Source organism: Thamnophis elegans, chromosome 4 (genome assembly GCF_009769535.1).
Source record: "Thamnophis elegans isolate rThaEle1 chromosome 4, rThaEle1.pri, whole genome shotgun sequence".
Classification (NCBI taxonomy): domain Eukaryota; kingdom Metazoa; phylum Chordata; class Lepidosauria; order Squamata; family Colubridae; genus Thamnophis; species Thamnophis elegans.
The window spans coordinates 121,367,967-121,386,381 of NC_045544.1; the positions used below are offsets into that span (position 1 = coordinate 121,367,967).

The 18,415-nt window shown below is 41.0% G+C and overlaps 1 protein-coding gene across 2 annotated transcripts; it reads right to left on the minus strand.

The window, feature by feature from the left end:
- Positions 1–3,810: 3,810 nt before the first annotated feature.
- On the minus strand, positions 3,811–17,720 carry STYXL1 (serine/threonine/tyrosine interacting like 1). Of its 2 annotated transcripts, none has more exons than XM_032215624.1 (10): positions 17,475–17,720; positions 15,287–15,538; positions 14,403–14,464; positions 11,862–12,006; positions 11,442–11,498; positions 10,707–10,852; positions 8,974–9,119; positions 7,779–7,876; positions 5,401–5,510; positions 3,811–4,184 (listed from the first exon to the last, which is right to left on the minus strand). In XM_032215624.1, the coding sequence occupies exons 2-10, from the start codon at positions 15,387–15,389 to the stop codon at positions 4,053–4,055; spliced, it is 999 nt and encodes a 332-aa protein (XP_032071515.1). In that variant the 5' UTR covers positions 15,390–15,538; positions 17,475–17,720; the 3' UTR covers positions 3,811–4,052. The 2 variants fall into 2 exon arrangements, with proteins under 2 accessions (XP_032071515.1, XP_032071514.1); XM_032215623.1 differs by having other exon boundaries at positions 17,404–17,720.
- Between the last annotated feature and the right edge of the window lie 695 nt (positions 17,721–18,415).

The following is an 18,415-nucleotide window of genomic DNA, read 5'->3' on the forward strand; positions in this document are numbered from 1 at the left end:
GAAAAGAGAGCAAGGCTGGCTCCCCTCCCCCCGCAAAAGAACACAGAATATAATAAGAGTTGATAGGGACCCTGGAGGTCTTCTAGTCCAACCCCCTGCTCGAGCAGAGACTCTAGAGCAGTGTTTCCCAACCTTTGGCAACTTGAAGATGTCCGGACTTCAACTCCCAGAATTCCCCAGCCAGACTGGCTGGGGAATTCTGGGAGTCGACTGTCCGGACATCTTCAACGTTGCCAAAGGTGGGAAGCGCTGCTCCTATGCCATTTTCAGACAAATGGCTGTCCGATATGTTTTATTCTGTCTTTAATGTCTCTCAGAGAGATGTAAGGAAAGAAGAGAGGGAGAGTGAGAGAGGGCAAGGGGGGGGGAGAGAGGAGGAGAGAAAGGCGGAGTGGAAAGGGGAGAGAGGAGAAGGAGAGGAAGGGAAGTAAAGAAGGACGACAGAGGAAGAAAGGAGTAGGGAGGAGGAGGAGAGAGGGAGAAGAAAGTGCAGGAATAGGTATAAATACGGTCGTATGGAGAGCAGAAGAGCCAATAATCATCTTTGGAGTTGATGGTAAGACGAATTGATGTAAACATTTAACAATGTAATATAATGTTGGTTTATGTAATAGTGTACATTGTGGTTATTTGCTATGAAAATTGAAAAATAAAAAACTTTTATTTAAAAAAAGTCTCTCGGGAACTGACCGCTGATCTTCCGAGTGCTAACACCAGATGACTGCAACAATCCTTCCATTCCTCCCACCTGTCGGTTAGAACTGAAGAAGCTCTTGGATGAGAAGCAAAACATTTTCAAAGTAAAACAAAAACAAGTCAATCATATTTTCCATGCACCTGGAAACAAACAAGAAGCAAGGATGGAATCTAAACAAGGAAGAGAGACATCCAGAACTAACAGTGACAACAATTCATCAGAGTTGGCTCCAGAAGTTGTGGGTGCTCCATAAGAGAGGCTTTTACAAGAGGAGATTGGATAACCATTTGTTCTTAAATGGTATATTGTCTCCTACCTGAGCAGGGTTGGACTAGAAGACCTCCAAGGTCCCTCCAACTCGGTAATTCTGTTTAAAAAATGTCTTCTTGAAAGCCTCCTGTGATGGAGCACCATAATTTCTGAAGGCAAGTCGTTCTTATTGGTTCATTTCCTCTCACCCTTTGAAATTTTTTAGTTCTAGGCTGCTTTCTCCCTGATTTGCTTCAACTATTCTTGTGGCTTTTTGGGCTTTGGAAAATAGTTTGAGCACCTCATCTTTGTAGAAGCCCTCAATATTGGAACACTAATCATGCCTTCTGTGAGACTAAACATATCCAATTCCTGTCACCATTCGTGGTATGATTTAGCTTCCAGTCCTATAATCATTTTTGTTGCTCTTCTCTGCACTCTTTCCAGAGATTGTGTGTCAAGCAGTAGGATGTCAGATACCGGTGAAGTCGTACCGACATGGTGGCCTAACTATCCTGCTAAGCCAAGATTTATGTAGGTATGATTGTCACATAAGCCCCATTGGCTGGGTCTGTATAAAGATACTCTCACCAGATCTAGCTCAGTTACCAGAGAGTTCACGGACTGCCTGCTTGGCAATAAGAGTTTTGCTCCTTCTTTTTTTCCGGAATCTTTTTGACTTCCAAATTTGGATCTCTGTGATTTTTACACTTGTCTCCCATTCAATTGTAACCTGATCTGACCCTTTCCAGATCAGGCAAGCAACAAACCAGACGATTATTATCTATGTCACCAGAGTTTGAAGTCACGTTAAGTGTTTACATTATTGGCAGAAACTGTGGCGAGAACTCTCTGCAAACAACTACCTCTTATTCTTTAATTTTTTTTTAACAACCATTTTTTTAATGGTCCAGGGTGATTTGCTTCTTGCCACAGCTGTTTTTTTTGCTGCAACGTTTGTAACTTGTCTTTCGTTCCCTTCGGATGTAAACAAGAAGTTTCCATCACAACAGGGCGAGAGCTGCTGGAGCAGGTGGCATAATTGCAGGAGGCATTTTGAGTTTTGTGCAATTTGCTGCGTAATTCTTTGGGTGGAATGGGGGGAGATTCTAAGGGCCAAAAACAAGTTTGAGAGCCCTGTGCAATCTGCAGACTGTCAGTTATTGCTTAGGAAATTGCCAGTCTATTTCCTCTAGCCAAGTTCTTCATAATAAAACAGTAATGCAGCACATGATTATGTCCTTGATATGTTATTAGATCCATGTGGGTCATTACCCCTGCTGCCTGCTGACTGGCAAGCTTCATCGGCATCACGCTATTGGCTGATGGTTCCATACATGCATTTTGCTTTTTCTGAACGCTAATCCTGATTGTTGCTGAGCTGAGATCATGACTTTGCTTAGTTCTTTGGCACTAAGAACTAGATAAGTCTTTCAACTACCATTGTCCCAAGGCACATACAGGACTATTAAGATGTTACTGGTGTGTCAGGCAAAGGAAAATATGACCTGCTTGCTCAGAGCTTGGGTCACGTGGATTGTCAGGGATTATTCAAGTAGTTTGCTTATGTAGGATTCCCCTTCATTTTCTAATATATCTGTGTGAGATTTCTGGCTTTTCTCCTGAGGCAATCATATTCTACAAGACTCCCCTGTAGGCTAAGGGTGTCAAACTCAAGGCCTGCGGGCCCACAGGGTGCTTAGATCTGGCCCATGGGGCCGTCCTGGAAACAATGAAGGACCGGCCCGCGGTGTCTTTGCCAGGGAAAATGGAGCTTGGGAGGACTGCGTGCGGCCCTCCTGAGCTCTGTTTTTGCTGGCAGAGCACTTGGACCATCACAGGCACCCACAACAGAAGGGACGTTGAGCTGGCCACACTCACCCGGCTCCCAAGGTCAGACACAACTCTGATGCGGCCCTCAATAAAATCGAGTTTGACACCTCTGCTGTAAGGGATTACTCTATTATGACTCCTAATGGAACCCAAATAACCCTAGTAGAGCTCAGGGAATATTTAACTGGCACCTGAATACATATTATTATATCTCATAATATTGACTTCTTGTGACGTTGCCCTGAATGGTACTGTGTAGAACCTTTGTAAAGTTGGAGTGACCACCCACTCCTTGTATTACTCCCTCGTCTGCCTATGGTGCAGAGGTGGGTTGCTCCTGGTTCGGCCTGGATTAGGCAAACCGGTAGTAACTGCAGTGGGAGGCTCCACCCACCTGCCTGGATGCTTCTGCACATGCGAACGCACAAGCGAATGGAAACCCACCACTGCTATGGTGTAATGGCTAAGAACCAAAATATCAAAAATAAGGCTGGAGCTTTTACTTCTCATTCCCTCTGGTAGGGCTTAATGCACATTGCCTGTTTTCTAACCCTACGCGCTGATGGGTGTGCTTATAGCTTGTTTGTTTTTCTATCTCACCCTTCTCCCCTGAAAGGTGACTTTCGGCAGCCTACAGGTTTAAAACAAATAGAAAAATAATTAAAATATAATCAAACTAACAGGGATTAATATTTTAAAAGCTACAAAGAAACCAGAACTAAGAGATGGGATGGAAACAGAAGTGGTATTCTGCCGGTTCGCCCCAGTTCCGCGCATGTGCAGAAGCGCAACGCACATGCGCTCCCGGTTCTGAATCAGTAGCAAAGGTAAGAGGATTTCATGCCTGGGTGGGAACTGAGCAATGAGAGCCTCCCTCGGGGTCTCATACCAAGTGGCAAAGCCAAGTTTTAATATTCTTCTGGAAGGCCAAGCATTTCTCACCTCTGGTGATACAGTGTTCCATAGGGATCGGCTACAGCTTTTCTTGATCTGTAGCTGCAAACAGAGATTTTTAGTGGAAGCATCTTGATTGAGGAATAGCATTTTGGATGCCTGAAAGTTTATTCTATATAATACATTTCTGACCTCGACAAACAAGCTCATGAAAAGTAAAAACATAATGAAGTGTCTGTTAGAGTGTGAGACAGACAACAAAGTCAGCAATAGTGCAACAATGGAAGGTAACGTTTTCCTTCAACAGTTTCTGAAAAATAAATGTGGGTTTCCTTCTCCTTTTTCCGCCCCACTAACTCACAATAAACAGCGCTACTGATCAGTAATTTGGTTCTGAAATGTCAGTGATGGCAGTTATATAGAATCTTTGTTCCCAATCTGACAGCTGCTGCACAAATGCTCGATTGGGCCGTATGTTATTTTTACATTTCTGGACATGCTTCCAGGCGTTCTGTGAAGAAAGGTATAAAATGCAAAGGTCAGAAGGAGGGAAAATATTTGAAAAAAGCCTCAAGTATCTTGGCGGAACAGAAGACTTGCATTGAATTCTGTGTTCCTAGAGCAGGGGTCCCCAAACGTGGCAACTTTAAGACTTGTGGACTTCAGTTCCCAGAATTCTCCAGCTATGCTGGCTGGAGAATCTGAGAGTTGAAGTTCACAAGTCTTAAAGTTGCCAAGTTTGAAGACCTCTATCCTAGAGTCCCAGCCATCTAAACCATAATCAGGGAAGGGATCTCTGTGACTTCATGGAGGAATACATGCTTCATGTGCCAAAACCCTAAGTTCAGTTCTTGATACATGAGTTGAAACTTCAGCGCTTTTTATGCATATACAGTAACACAACAGTCTGGTCACCTAACAAAAAGAATTGATGGCAGGTGGACCAAGGCAGTCATAGAATGAATCCCACTTGATAAAAAGGGTCCATGAAAGAGACTGATTGACAACACCACCAAATATTGCAGGCCCAATTGGCAAAAGAAAGCTCAGGACAGTATTGGTTGGAAATATAGAGAAGAGGCCTTCATCCTGCAGCAGATTGACAATGGCTTAAAAGGATGATGATGATGATGACAGTATACATTAAAATATGCAGGGCTTCAGCCATGTGCACCATATTGTTTTTGTTGACTGCTCCTGAAGATACCCTTGGAATAGTGGTGGGTTGCAGGCAGTACACCCTGGTATGGGTGTATCGGAGCCTGCCTGGAACACCGGATACCATTCCAGTACAGTGCTCCGGAGGGCCCACCCATCCACCCTTTACCCATCTTTTAAGTCTTATAGATGAAAAGCTGACACATACAAACAAAACAATGGAGAATGGGAGAGAAATTTGGACAAAAAGATATCTGAGAATAAAATATGAGTGCAGCTACATGAATGCTCAGCATAATGGCAAAATTCGTTGGGGGTAGGAAGAGCTAACATTAGTGTATGATAGCCTCTCCCTACTTGTGTCCTCTTGAGAAGCTACAATCCTAATGTATCTAGAAAGCACAGGGCTGTCAAACTCCCAGCCCACGGGCCAGATACTGGCTAGGCCCATGTCTGGTTTAGCGAAGGGGAGAAAAGTCCCGATAAGTCACATGGCGCAGCCGTGACGACGTGAGTTTGACACCCCTGACTAGTAGGAAAGGTTGTCACAGATTGTTAATTACACTCACCTTCAAGTAAAGCCTGCAAGAATGGATAAGGTAAGCCATCACTGCTGTGCTACACCTGCTTATTCCCAAAGTGGAGAAGACCAGGACTGCTCCTTTATGTAGGTTACCATCTAAACAATTTTTTCATTAATTTAATTTTTTTCATTAAGAGTTTGAAGGCAATAAATTCTACATTAAAAAACAGTCAATATTTCTTTTTTACAGTTTTAATCTTGGTGCCAGTTTATGTGGGAAAATTATGAGACATGATTGGGCCAAATGTGAATTCTTCAAGTTTTAAGCTCATACATTTAAATCCAGTAGATATCCCATTGATGTCAGTCATATTTATTTCTGTGTCAAGGTACGTAAGAGTTAAGGGAAGGCGTGAGATTATGTCCCCAGAGGACATGAGGGCCTATTTGCCAATGCGTAGTTTACACATTTCAATGGGAAATGAAGTCTGTTATCTAGAGAACTAAAAGTTTTGAATTGACACCATGAGTTCTCTAAACAAAAGGGATTTAAAAAACACTACTGTATAAATATAGTTGGAAAACCAGTTTGCTGTTCTATAGTGGTTAAAACACCAGGCTAGAAACCAGAAAACCGAGTTCTAATCCCACCTCTGGCATTGAGTCAGTTTGGTCTCTCCCAGCCGAAGGAAGGGGGCAGTGGCAAACTACGGTACTTCCCAAACACTTTACCATAAACACTAGCACACAATACGATTATGATTTCTATAGATGTTCTCTAAATGGACTTATGTCTGTATATTTATGCCTGGATATTTCAATAAAAGTGCAGGCATAAATCACACACTGCAAATCAATAGGCAAAAGGATCAAATTTGCATTGATCTGCACATACACTATATTGCCAAAAGTATTTGCTCACCTGCCTTTACTTGCATATGAACTTACTGTAAGTGACATCCCATTCCTAATCCATATGACGTTGGTCCACTCTTTGCAGCTGTAACAGTTTCAACTCTTCTGAGAAGGCTGTCCACAAGGTTTAGGAGTGTGTTTATGGGAATTTTTGACCATTCTTCCAGAAGTGCATTTGTGAGGTCACACACTGATGTTGGATGAGTTTACGTGGCCTACCACTTCGTGGCTGAGTTGCTGTTGTTCCCAAACACTTCCATGTTCTTATAATACAGTTGACTGTGGAATATTTAGGAGCGATGAAATTTCACGGCTGGATTTGTTGCACAGGTGGCATCCTATCAACAGTTCCACGCTGGAATTCACTGAGCTCCTGAGAGTGACCCATTCTTTCACCAATGTTTGTAAAAAGAGTCTGCATGCCTAGGTACTTGATTTTATACACCTATGGCTATGGAAGTGATTGGAACCCCTGATTCTGATTATTTGGATGGGTGAGTGAATACTTTTGGCAATATAGTGTATCTATTCAGAAGCCACCTTGCCTCAGTAAGTGGTCCATCCTCATATATCCCTCTGTTCTCCTTAGAGAAGATGACTCAAGTAGTTGCTCTTTTCCTGATCCTGGAAAAAGATGCAGCTGCTTCAAGGAGTTGCAGATAGGAGCTAAGCTGTGCTATAGCATCTGTTTGCTTTTTTTTGTCCCCATTACCTCTCAGCCTACTCTATCCTCCCCACTTTAGGTGATCCCCAAATGTTCTTCTGGCACCAGAAATCTATAGATTCTCTATTACAGGGTTTTGATCGTGACAGAATGAACAGCAGTCTAAACACAGCTAAACCACTTTTTAAAAATTTTTTACTGTTCTTACTTCGACAATCTGGAATTTAGTACCAGAAATTTGGGACTATATTAATCAGCATTAATTCATGCCATTCCATGATTTCTGTTTATAGCCCAAATCAGTGTTTTTCAACTTCAGCAACTTTGAGTAGACTTCAATTCCCAGAATTCCCTAGCTAGTATGGTTGGCTTGAGAATTCTGGTACTTGAAATCCACCCCTGGATTTCCCTCAATAAGTTCAATATGAAAGCTTGTAACTTACAGATGTACTGAGAATGCAGATGACAATCCTGTCTCTTTAGCAGGGGTGAGATGAGGTGAAATGATGGAAAGATTGGATATTTGGAATAAACAGGTAAAAAAATGAGTTTGGGGCTACACACTTGCCCTCTGGACTGGGGAAGGAGAATATCACTAGTCTACTTTAAGAGCCAAGGTGGCGCAGTGGTTAAATGCAGCACTGCAGGCTACTGCTAGATCAGCAGGTCAGCGGTTCAAATCCCACCGGCTCAGGGTTGACTCAGCCTTCCATCCTTCCGAGGTGGGTAAAATGAAGACCCAGATTGTTGGGGGCAATATGCTGACTCTCTGTAAACCGCTTAGAGAGGCCTGAAAGGCCTATGAAGCGGTATATAAGTCTACTGCTATTGCTATTGCTACTTACCAATAAAGTGACAAATGTGGCGAAAGTGAGAAAACAAATCTGCCTCTAGAGAATCAGGAATAGGAATATGAAGTAGTTTTTCTGTGTCTTCAAGGAAGCTGGGGAAAAAGAGACGATCTGTTTAGAAGCATGCAAAACTGAATCAGCCCAGTCAATATCATCATATAATAACTGATTAGAATTGGAGTAGTTCAAACTTTTCTTTAGCTATAAAGCTCATAATGATCTTTATCAATCATTCTCAAACTGGCTTAAATCATTGAGTTGTTTGGTGGTGGGAATTATATATACTGTAAGCTATTTAGAGGATAGGTCATTTTAAAAATACAACAGTGTGTGAAAAATGGGCAAGGAATCATAGATAATCTGAGTTTATATTTTTGTACATCTATTTTCTTTCCTCCGGGTATTTTTTGGGTGGAAATAGGGGAAGGATTTTAAAAATAATATTATTAAGGCCACTCTAGGTCTTTCATTTATAAATTCCATGTCTGCCACTGCACATTGATAAGAAATTGCACTAAAAAAAATCAAGTGCTAAAATTCAGTGGCATGATTGGAAATGGCCTTATAAAACCCAGGATTAAAATAATGCATGGGAAGTTGTTGTGGCCCAGCAGGAGCCGTTGGAGCTGCCACCAGACTCCGACAGCGAGGGGCCCTATGAGTCGGCTCTGGAGGATCCTGGACAAGGTTCCGACTCCGAGCAGAGCGCAGAGAGGCTGGGTGGCCACCAGGGGGCGTCTGAGCCTTGGAGCAGTAGGGAGAAGACAAGGGAGTTAGTCCTGGATGCCCAGCAAAGGAGGGCTAATAGGCGTAAGAAACAGTTACGCAGTTACAGGAGATAATTGAACTCAGCTGGTGATAATTAGGCTCCTCTCAAGACTATAAAAGGAATGACTTTCCACGCGCTCGTCGGAGGAATCAACGTATTCACTAGATCTGGAGAAGCTAACGTGGCTAGCTTGGCAGGCTGGATTGCTGCCAAGGTCAGTCTGTGCTGCATTGCTGCCAAGGTTTAGTCTGTGTGTTAATAAATCCTTGAAATATCTTTGTCTCAGCGTGCTTTGCTGTATGAAGAGGGGGTGGGGTGTCAGAACAGGAAGGTATCTATTGCAATTTCTCTTACAAGACTGGAAAAGCGGGGAATGCTGAATCATCTTCAGTAAATTGTTACTGGGGGCTGCATACTCACAATATGCCAGCTTCCTCAGAGATATTAATGTGAGCCTTGATTTTCAGATCCTTCTGAATCTGGCTGTCGCAGGCTTGCGCGTAGTTTCCCATGTACAGCTTAGCAGGCATGATTTCTACTGGATAAGTTTTAAAGGCTTCCAATTCCTGTTGGGAAGAGGGACAGATCACCCAATGAAAGCACAGTACTTGTTCAAAGTCAGGGAGCGGAAATCAATACAGGCATTTTCAAGATCCTCTTGATTTCAAGAAGAGTCATTGAGATGTGTAGCTTCAAATCTCAAATCCAATAAAGTGTAGAACCTTGCAGGCTGCAGACCACTGAGATTGAGTCCCACTGAACTCCATGATACCTACGTACTTCTCATTAGACAAACGGAAAGCAGGAAACATGAGTTTGGCTAGAAGGGAACTCTCAAAGAAGTATATCAAGGTTTAAAATTCACAAGAGAACATTGCAGGTATAGTTCTTAAATGAAATAAAATACAAGAATCCTTTAAAAATATCCAACAGGAAAAAACTGATGCCCCAGACCTCCCTAAGGAGGAAGGATTCTAGTTGTCTGCCTCAAATGCCTGCTGAATCTGGGAAGTTTTTGCTACTTGAGGAAAAGAGAAGGAATGCAGAGTTCAAACACCTCTTTTGGATAATAAAAATCTAGTCTCTACTGAGAGGTCTCAGTTTATACTCAACTTACTGTGCCTACACTTGAGCAGAACCCTCAGTTTTAATCAGCCCCGTAAAAACAATAGGAATAATAGAGGTACAAAGAGTGTTTTGTAAGAATTATGCTAAACATAATTCTTACAAAATTTTAGGGTGTAATCTACCTACTTAGGAGACTCTTTTGAACAATACTTGCTTTTCAGCCACTGCTACATGAACATGAACCAACCAATCATTGCTTTATTCAATATTGTTAAGCCTTAGAGAATGCAGTCTACTTTACAGAAGAACAAGAGTTCCCAACCAAAATTCTGAGCTTATTTTTATGTATGCTAATCTCCCATCCGTAGCTACTTTTCTTGACATTAACATTTTTTGCAAGTTGTAATGTACACATTTTGCATACATCTTTCCCTAATATTTACATCCTGATATACGTTTGGATTGTAAGATGCATCATAAAGTTCTGAACAATATGGCTGATTACCTATGCAAGAACTTTGTCCAACCTTCACACAGTTATAAAGCGAAAATTGAATATGATTACATATACTATTGAACATTTCCATAACAATGTTTAGCAAAAAAAAAAAAAAAAAGGAAATTTTGTCAGCCATCTGACCACTTGACCCGGGAAAGAATTTTCCCCAAATTGCTGAACACGCCCCCCAATTAGCCATGACATCAAGCCAATTCCAAATCAAGTTGGTGTGAGTCTGGAAGCCACTAGGCCGTTCTAGAAGGGATAGAAAGAAAGAGCAGCTAAGAAACAAGCCGTTTCCAAGACTCTCAGCATTAGCACAGAGAAGAACAAACAAAAAACCACAAGGGACTATTAACTTTTGCTCCTTCTGAGGCTTTCAACAACTAATTGGAGCATCAAAAAAGAGAATTTAAGTTTCCCACCACAAAGAGGGCCATATGTGTGAGCGTGCATATATACCTGAGGTTTCCCACTGCCAATTTATTAATAAAAAAATAATACTCCTCTGAATTGAAGGGAAAAAAGGGGAAATCTTGAAGTATAAGCAGAAAGCCTGGTCTTTCCTCTATGACGTTTGTCATACTTGAAGCATCCAAAAGATCTTTTGCGTCCTGAGGTAGTGGTAGGAGGCTGTAAAGCGTTCATAACCGCCTCTTAAGACCATGACTGGAAAGCGGGTGAGCCGCTGCATAATTCTTGCACAGCGTGCCGCAGAGCCTTCTTTAGCATCTACAAGCAGATCATTTAGAGAGTAAAGTGTTGATGCAAAATATTTATTGATTTGTGGCATGGGCTTCTTTAAGTCCATCCCATTTGTTATTACATCTCCGTATTACATGTATATTCCCATGCTCATTACAATAGGATCCAAGTTCTGTTTCTTAAAAGCAATACCTCTTTCTATATATCTGACACCCCATTGTTTTCCCCCCTAGTATTAATTTATTTAAATGACTTATAGCACTAGCAATAGCACTTAAGACATATACTGCTTCATAGTGCTTTACAGCCCTCTCTAAGCAGTTTACAGTGTCAGCATATTGCCCTCAACAATCTGAGTCCTCGTTTTACCGACCTCAGAAGGATAGAAGGCTGAGTCAACCATGAGCCGGTCAAGATCGAACTTCTGGTGGTTGTCAGAATTAGCCTGCAATACTGCATTCTCTAAGGCCACACAGCAAAATCCCCCCTCCCTTTTGCTGGAAAGGAAGGTACTTCTAAGGCAGACACATTCAAGGAGTAGTGGATTTCTCTACATCCTTAAGTCCCATTTACACTAACAAGTGATTTGCCACTATAATGATAACATAACACATACTATATTCAGAGGATGTCTTCTTTCTTAATTCCCTTATGTCCAATCCTGTGTCAAATGCTAGATGGAGAAAAGAAGAAACAAAAGGATTTAACACAGGGTTCTAAAGCCTTTCTTACAAGATGTAGAAGCATTTCCCCCATTTAAAATGTTCCTATACTATGCGCATCATTTGCTACAGTAGACTGACTCATTTAGCAGCTTCATGTGGAATAAGGCAACTGCTTGATGTAATTAAGCCTTTGATGGGCTGATCTCAGATTGTCAGGAGCCCAACAGTGGGAGTTCTAGATACTGATTCCAGTACATCTCATCACCACCAAATTCAATAAGAATGAGACATTTTGGAGCATCACTCTAGAGTGAGCCAAGCCTTAGCAAACTACCCTCCCTTTTTAGTTTTGAGAAAAAGAGGGATGATACGTGTTAGTTCTTTATCCACGTCAAGTAGATCATAATCCATATCAAAAGCCGCATCCACAGTTTCTGTTTTGCCATCATATATTACACAGTATCGAACACACTCCAGGCTGACGGATTGAGGCACCAAATATTTGCCCAATGGATTCTTTAAAACAAACAAAGAAAGGTAAATTGAGTAGCATGAAATACAGATACTAAAGAATGGAGTGTGGCATTTCTGTGGTGGATCCTAAGGACGTTAAACTAATCCTAACCCTAAAATAGAAACATCCAAGATCTGGTTCCATTCTTATAAAGTAAAACTGATTTTGAAACCTTCAGCTATGAAATAGCTCTTTTCCTTATAAATTGTGACATTGGAATGTCCAATTGTGTGTCGGGGAAGATAGGAGACCAATTTTAGGATAGAAATAATGGCGCCCAAAGAGTCTACTAGGGTATGGATTAGTTAAAAATATTTGAGGAAAATGTGCAACCTGTTTTAAGATTCCTCATTTCAATTCCTCATTTTGAGTATTATCCTATATCACAAGAAAGATAGCCCTCAGGACTTTTTTATTCCCTCAACCCCACCCCTTAGGGCAGTGTTTCTCAACATTGGCGACTTTAAGTCCTGTGGACTTCAACTCCCAGAATTCTCCAGCCAGCTGCTGGCTGGAGAATTCTGGGAGTTGAAGTCCACAGGACTTAAAGTCGCCAAGGTTGAGAAACACTGCCTTAGGGTATTGAGCCCAGGTGACGCAGTGGTTAAAATGCAGTAGTGCAGGGAGAGGTGGGTTCCTACCAGTTCGCACCTATTTGGTACCGAACCGGTTAGAAGAGGTTCCACCAGTGGACCCGGAAAGCAGGCCACACCTACAGAAGAGGTTCCAAAAAATTTTGAAACCCACCACTGGTCCTTGGAGATGATTATTCTACACTATCATGCTCATATTTATAAAACTCAGTGCCTCTGTGAAAGGTAAGGATGACTACTGCGTTTGTGGTGCAATCAGAACATTGCGTGTGTTGAAGTTGTTTTAACGCAAGCCAAAGATGCCTTTTAAAAAACAAGTTTACATCATATTCTTATGCATGCCAGTGCTGTGTGTGAGGTAATTTAAGGTGGTTCTGACAAATGTCGTTGGCATCTTCATATCCGGTCACATGGGCGGCAAGCCACTCCCATCCAGTCACATGGGAGGCAAGCCACTCCCACAAAGGAGGCCACATCCACAGAGTAGGTTCGAACAATTTTTGAAACCCAACACTGAGTGCAGGCTATCTGCCCAGCCTGGAGTTTGATCCTGACAAGCCTCAAGGTTAATTCAGCCTTCCATCCTTCAGAGGTCGGTAAAATGAAGACATAGACTGTTGGGGGCAATATGCTGATATTGTAAACTGCTCAGAGAGTGCTATAAAAGGACCATGGAGAAGTATATAAGTCTAAGTGCTACTGCTATTTTGAAGAAAATTGATATTACTAATGTTTAAGATTATTACTATAGTGTTTGTGTATTTCTTGTCTCAATATGCCACTATAGCACTGTCACATATGCATATTGGTGTGGGCAGATGATATAGCTACCTCAAAACTGTGATCCCCAAATATTCAATGCTACTTTATGGAAACTGCTATACAACAATAGGTTCCCGAAGAACCATTGATTGCTGTATTCAAAACAAACAAATCTCTAGTCTAGTATGAATCTGCCTGGCCAATTAAGAACAGTTTTAGAACTATTCTGAATCCTGACTCTAATCTTTTATTCAAAAACAAGCCATCAGGCTACTTCAGCTGACTGCTAGCTGCAGTTTGGCAGTTCAAATCTCACCGGCTAAAGGTTGACTCAGCCTTCCATCCTTCCGTGGTGGGTAAAATGAGGAGCCAGATTGTTGGAGGCAATAGGCTGACTCTGTAAACTGCTTAGAGAGGGCTCTAAAAGCACTATGAAGAGGTTTATAAGTCTAAGTGCAGTTATTTTCCCTAAATTAAAATTTTTCACTTTCAAAATTCAAAGGAAGCGTTTCCAACTTGAAACACTTCAGAATGGTTTCAGATTATTAATGGAACAGTACTGGTAATGCTGGGAAGTACATTCAAGCACAAAACAAGGCTTTTCAATGTTGTGTTTGTTTTAATTTCAAAACATTTTTCACATCAGTAGTTAAAATGTCGGAACACATTAATCATACAGGAACCTGGTTTCTTCCTTCTTTCTTTCTAGGCAACAAGCCAAATCTATTCTATTTTCTTCCATTTATCTCAACAAATCAAGGAATGAGATTGTTTCAGTTATGTTTTTGCTCTTTTATTATTGTGTCATGCAATGTATATTTACAAAGCAACAAGCCCTATTTTGTCTGATAGAGCTATATCAGGATAAATGTGCATAGGCTGATAGATAGGTAGAGTATGACCATAAAAGCAATAGCTAATTTCATTCCATAAATGTTAGCAAAGAAAATTAAGAGTTTCTAGCCATTAAAAAAATCTCGGTATGGCATTTCGGGTATATGAGGATATTAAAAATCGTAGACTTCTCCAGAAATAAAACTCACTGTTTTGACTCTTAGTGCTGTCATCAAGTGGCTTTCATTATATTCCCTCTTGGTACGAGCATCTGAAAATAAAGCAACAAGAAAAAAGAAAATATATTTATATGAAATCTACAAGTACAAATCTATACTGAAATCTATATGAAAAGGGCAGTGAAAAGTAGTGGTAAAGATGCTGAACTAGGAATCGCTCAGGAAACCAGCAGGGTTACCTTGGAATGGTTATTGTATATGTGCTAATGGCTGCAATGTTCTAAAGAGATAGTTCACCAACTTGCCAATTTTTAAATCTCCCCATCCCTATGCTAGACATTTGTGGGTGCTGAAGAAATCAGTAGAGACTCAAGTTCTAAGAGAAGTTTATTAGGTGACTTTGAACAAACCATTCTCTCTCAGCCACTTTATTTCTCAGGGTTAGTTTGGTGGGAAAAAATAGGAGGACAGAAGATACAAATGCTCATGAATGAAAGTCAGGACATAAAGGTAATAAATAAAATAAATATGGTCTCTGTGGGTAAGAACCTCAAGTGCAGCTGATCAGCTTTTACCCCAATGCTAAAGCAGGGTCCTCAAGGATTTGCTAAAGGATCAAGGGATGATAGCTTTGTACACAACTGGCTCATAGTCCTAGCAACACTCAAACAGTAATATACAGGATTTATACAAAACAGTTTCAAAAATAGAAAAAAAATAACAGCAATGGCATCTGCAACAAGCCATGTTAATATTCTATATGTATCCTGATTTCATCAGATCAAGGATGGAATTTAGTACATAAATGGTAATATTTGCATCATAATGTCTCATCATTTGCCCTCTTTCACATGGATTCCTATGTCCAACTGCACTGTGTATTAATGTAACTATCTTTGATAACTTTCACTTACCCAATAAACAGAGATAGTTTGGCTCTGCTAATCTAGAGATCTTTGTAGACTGATTCAACAAATTATACAGTTCTGTTGGTTCACACAAGGTCACTCCTGCCATCACGCTGGGGAAAAAATATTCAGTGCCACAAATCCAATTGCATTATCTAAAGATTAATTCTTGTAGGCTAATTCAGAGTCATGTGGCTCCTTCATTAAAAAATAGTTCATATTTAAACTGAAATCCAAGGTACCAAGATGCTGTTCACTCTAAAAGCAGAAAAAAATGGGATCGTTATATAGAAGCAACACTCAATATAGGAAATCTTGTTAACTCAATTGTAAAATGGCTTGCAAAAATCAACTAAAAACCAGTTGGTTAGGTGTATACTCTTATATATTAAAATCTGAGGTGGCACAGTGGTTAGAGTGCAGTACCTGCAGGTTACTTCAGCTGACTCCTAGCTGCAGTTTAGCAGTTCAAATCTCACTGGCTGAAGGTCGACTCAGCCTTCCATCCTTCTGAGGTGGGTAAAATGAGGACCCAGATTGTTGGGGGCAATAGGCTGACTCTGTAAACCGCTTAGAGACGGATGTAAAAGCACTATGAAGCAGTATATGTCTAAGTGCTATTGCTATTAGAAAGAAAATGCCTGATATAAAAGGAAAAGAGATTATAATATTTTTTATTGATTCAATGTTTGCTAAACATCGTTTGCCTTATGCTTCAAGTGGAATGGCTCTCAGTAGGATTAACTATGTCAGGTATGATATAACAGGAAAACAGACGGGATGAGTAAAGGAAAATAAGAATATTCAGGCATTACTTCTTAGTATTAGAAGGGATTTACACAGTGATGAAATTCAAATTGTTTTACTACCGGCTCTGTGAGTGTGGCTTGGCAGGCATGGCAGGGGAAGGACACTGCAAAATCTCCATTCCCACCTCAGTCTGGGGCCAGCCAGAGGTGGTATTTACAGGTTCACTGAACTACTCAAAATTTCCACTCCTGGTTCTTCAGAACCTGTCAGAACCTGCTGAATTTCACCCCTGGATTTACAGTAGACTTTAGGACAGGAATTGAGGGAGAGGCCGTGTTCAGTAAAACTGATTTTATTGATACAATGAAGATGGCACTACTTTTCCCCCCCCTCTACTGCTAATAAATAGGAGCTTCCCCATTCAGGGGTGAATTAGCTATGTACTTAGTAATATAGTTTCCCTTGTGTCAATTTCATGATTAGCAATACCGTACTATATAGCAAGTGTGGTACAGACCATCAAACTTAACAGGATAATCACTAACTCTCTCTCTCTCTCTCTCTCTCTCTCTCTGCATGGGTTCCAGGTAGAACTGCTGTCTGTCTGGATAAATAAGCTGAAATGGAATGGTTACTGCTTCCTTACAGAAGTCTCAGTGGCAGAGCTTATGTGTTGCAAGCCAAAATTCCAGGTTCCACCCTGTATATTTCTATTAAGAACATAGGAGGAATTCTGAAATATCACTGTGGACAATAGAAAACAAAATATAGGCATTAATCCTCCATGGAAGGATTCTTTCCAGGAAGGGCAAGATGAGAACATAATTGTAACATTATTTATGCTTTGGAAACATAGCCTTGCTTTTTGGGGTTATCTTTTATATCTCTAGTAAATTTAGGTTTAAGACCTCTATGTTCTCCTTCACGTAGCTGATGAAATTAAACCACATTTATTTTATCTATCAAATTAATTTATATAAGATAAAATTGAAAAAAAAGTTGTACGTTTAACTTTTAAGTTATAACTTTACCCTTAAACTGTCTACTGTTGACCTCATCCCATTCCTAAGAGGTCAGTAGGGGTGTGCATGAGTGCACCAGCGTGCCTAACGTCCCTGTCCTAATGTCCCCATTTATTTGTACCCATTTCCTGTGTTCTTATTCATGTTTATTCGTATTCCTATTATCTTGCACATGAGTGATGAACTAATTAAATAAATAAAAATACATAAAAATACTGATCAACTCAGTTCAGAACCTAGGAGGCGTTATTAAAAAAGAGAAACCCACCACATGCAGTTCGTGATATCTATTGTCAGGGCAATTGTGGTTCCTGTTACCAGGGTAACCATAGAATCTATTTTTCATATTACCGAGTTTAATGGTGTTACAGTTGCTATAGTTGCATCCACTCTTCCGCCCTCGGTCTTCAGCAGGTCCTTACCGTCCAGGGTGGCGTCGGCAACTTCAAGGGAGAAAAGCATCGCTGCGCCTAGGGTGAAACTCCTTCGCGTCCCCATCGCCATCTCTTGCGATAGACCCACCGAGTCTACGAAACTCCCGCTCCTATGGAGAGACGCTTTATGCGTAACTAGGAGAGGAGGACGTCACTTTCGCTTCCTCTCGCGATACACGACGCTAACCACAACTCCGAGAGGCTGAGGACGAGAAATCATTTTTTTTGGCCAAGCTATTAAGTTGTCGCGAGAATTCCAGTCACCGGTTATAAAATGGATCGAATTCTCGCGGGAGTTGGGATTTTTCTCCCTTTTTACCTTGAAAGCTGGAGTGTAGAGTAGTGTAGAAATAGTACAGTATAGGAATAGAATAGGAATAGAAATAGAATAGAATAACAGAGTTGGAAGGGACCTTAGAGGTCTTCTAGTCCAACTCTCTGCTTAGGCAGGAAACTCTACACCATTTTAGAGAAATGGTCGTCCAGTCTCCTTAAAAACTTCAGTGTTGGAGCATTCACAACTTCTGGAGGCAAGTCGTTCCACTGATTAATTGTTCTGTCAGGAAAATATGTTAAAAGTACCTTTCGCTTAACTTCACTTTGAGGCGCTAGAGTTCCCCAGGAGCGAAATGACTGTTTCATTCCTAGGGGCCTAGGCAAACTAGAATAAATTGACAAGCTGGTGACAGCCAAAGGAAATGAATAAAACGGGGCTCCCCAGAGTTTGGGGGAAAGAAAGCATAGCGAGAACTGGGTACAGCTTTATATCATGAACCCGGCAGGTTCATTCACAATTCTTTCAGCGTTATTTCGTTGCAAAGCCAGACGTTAGCTTCATGAGAAGGCAATTCTATTTAGCGTTTAAAAGCCTGCTTTCCATTCTCATTTTGAAACACGGGAGCGTGAAGGGAGAAACTTTTCTGCCGCTG

Bases quoted from the DNA above. Each gene is read 5' to 3' on its own strand.
- STYXL1 (XM_032215624.1), bottom strand. From the start codon at position 15,389: ATGGCAGGAGTGACCTTGTGTGAACCAACAGAACTGTATAATTTGTTG. The intron at 14,465-15,286 runs GTAAGTGAAAGT...CTTTATTTTCAG, and splicing joins AAACTATCTCTGTTTATTGG to ATGCTCGTACCAAGAGGGAA. The intron at 10,853-11,441 runs GTATGTGTTATG...ATCTGCTTGTAG, and splicing joins GAAGACATCCTCTGAATATA to ATGCTAAAGAAGGCTCTGCG.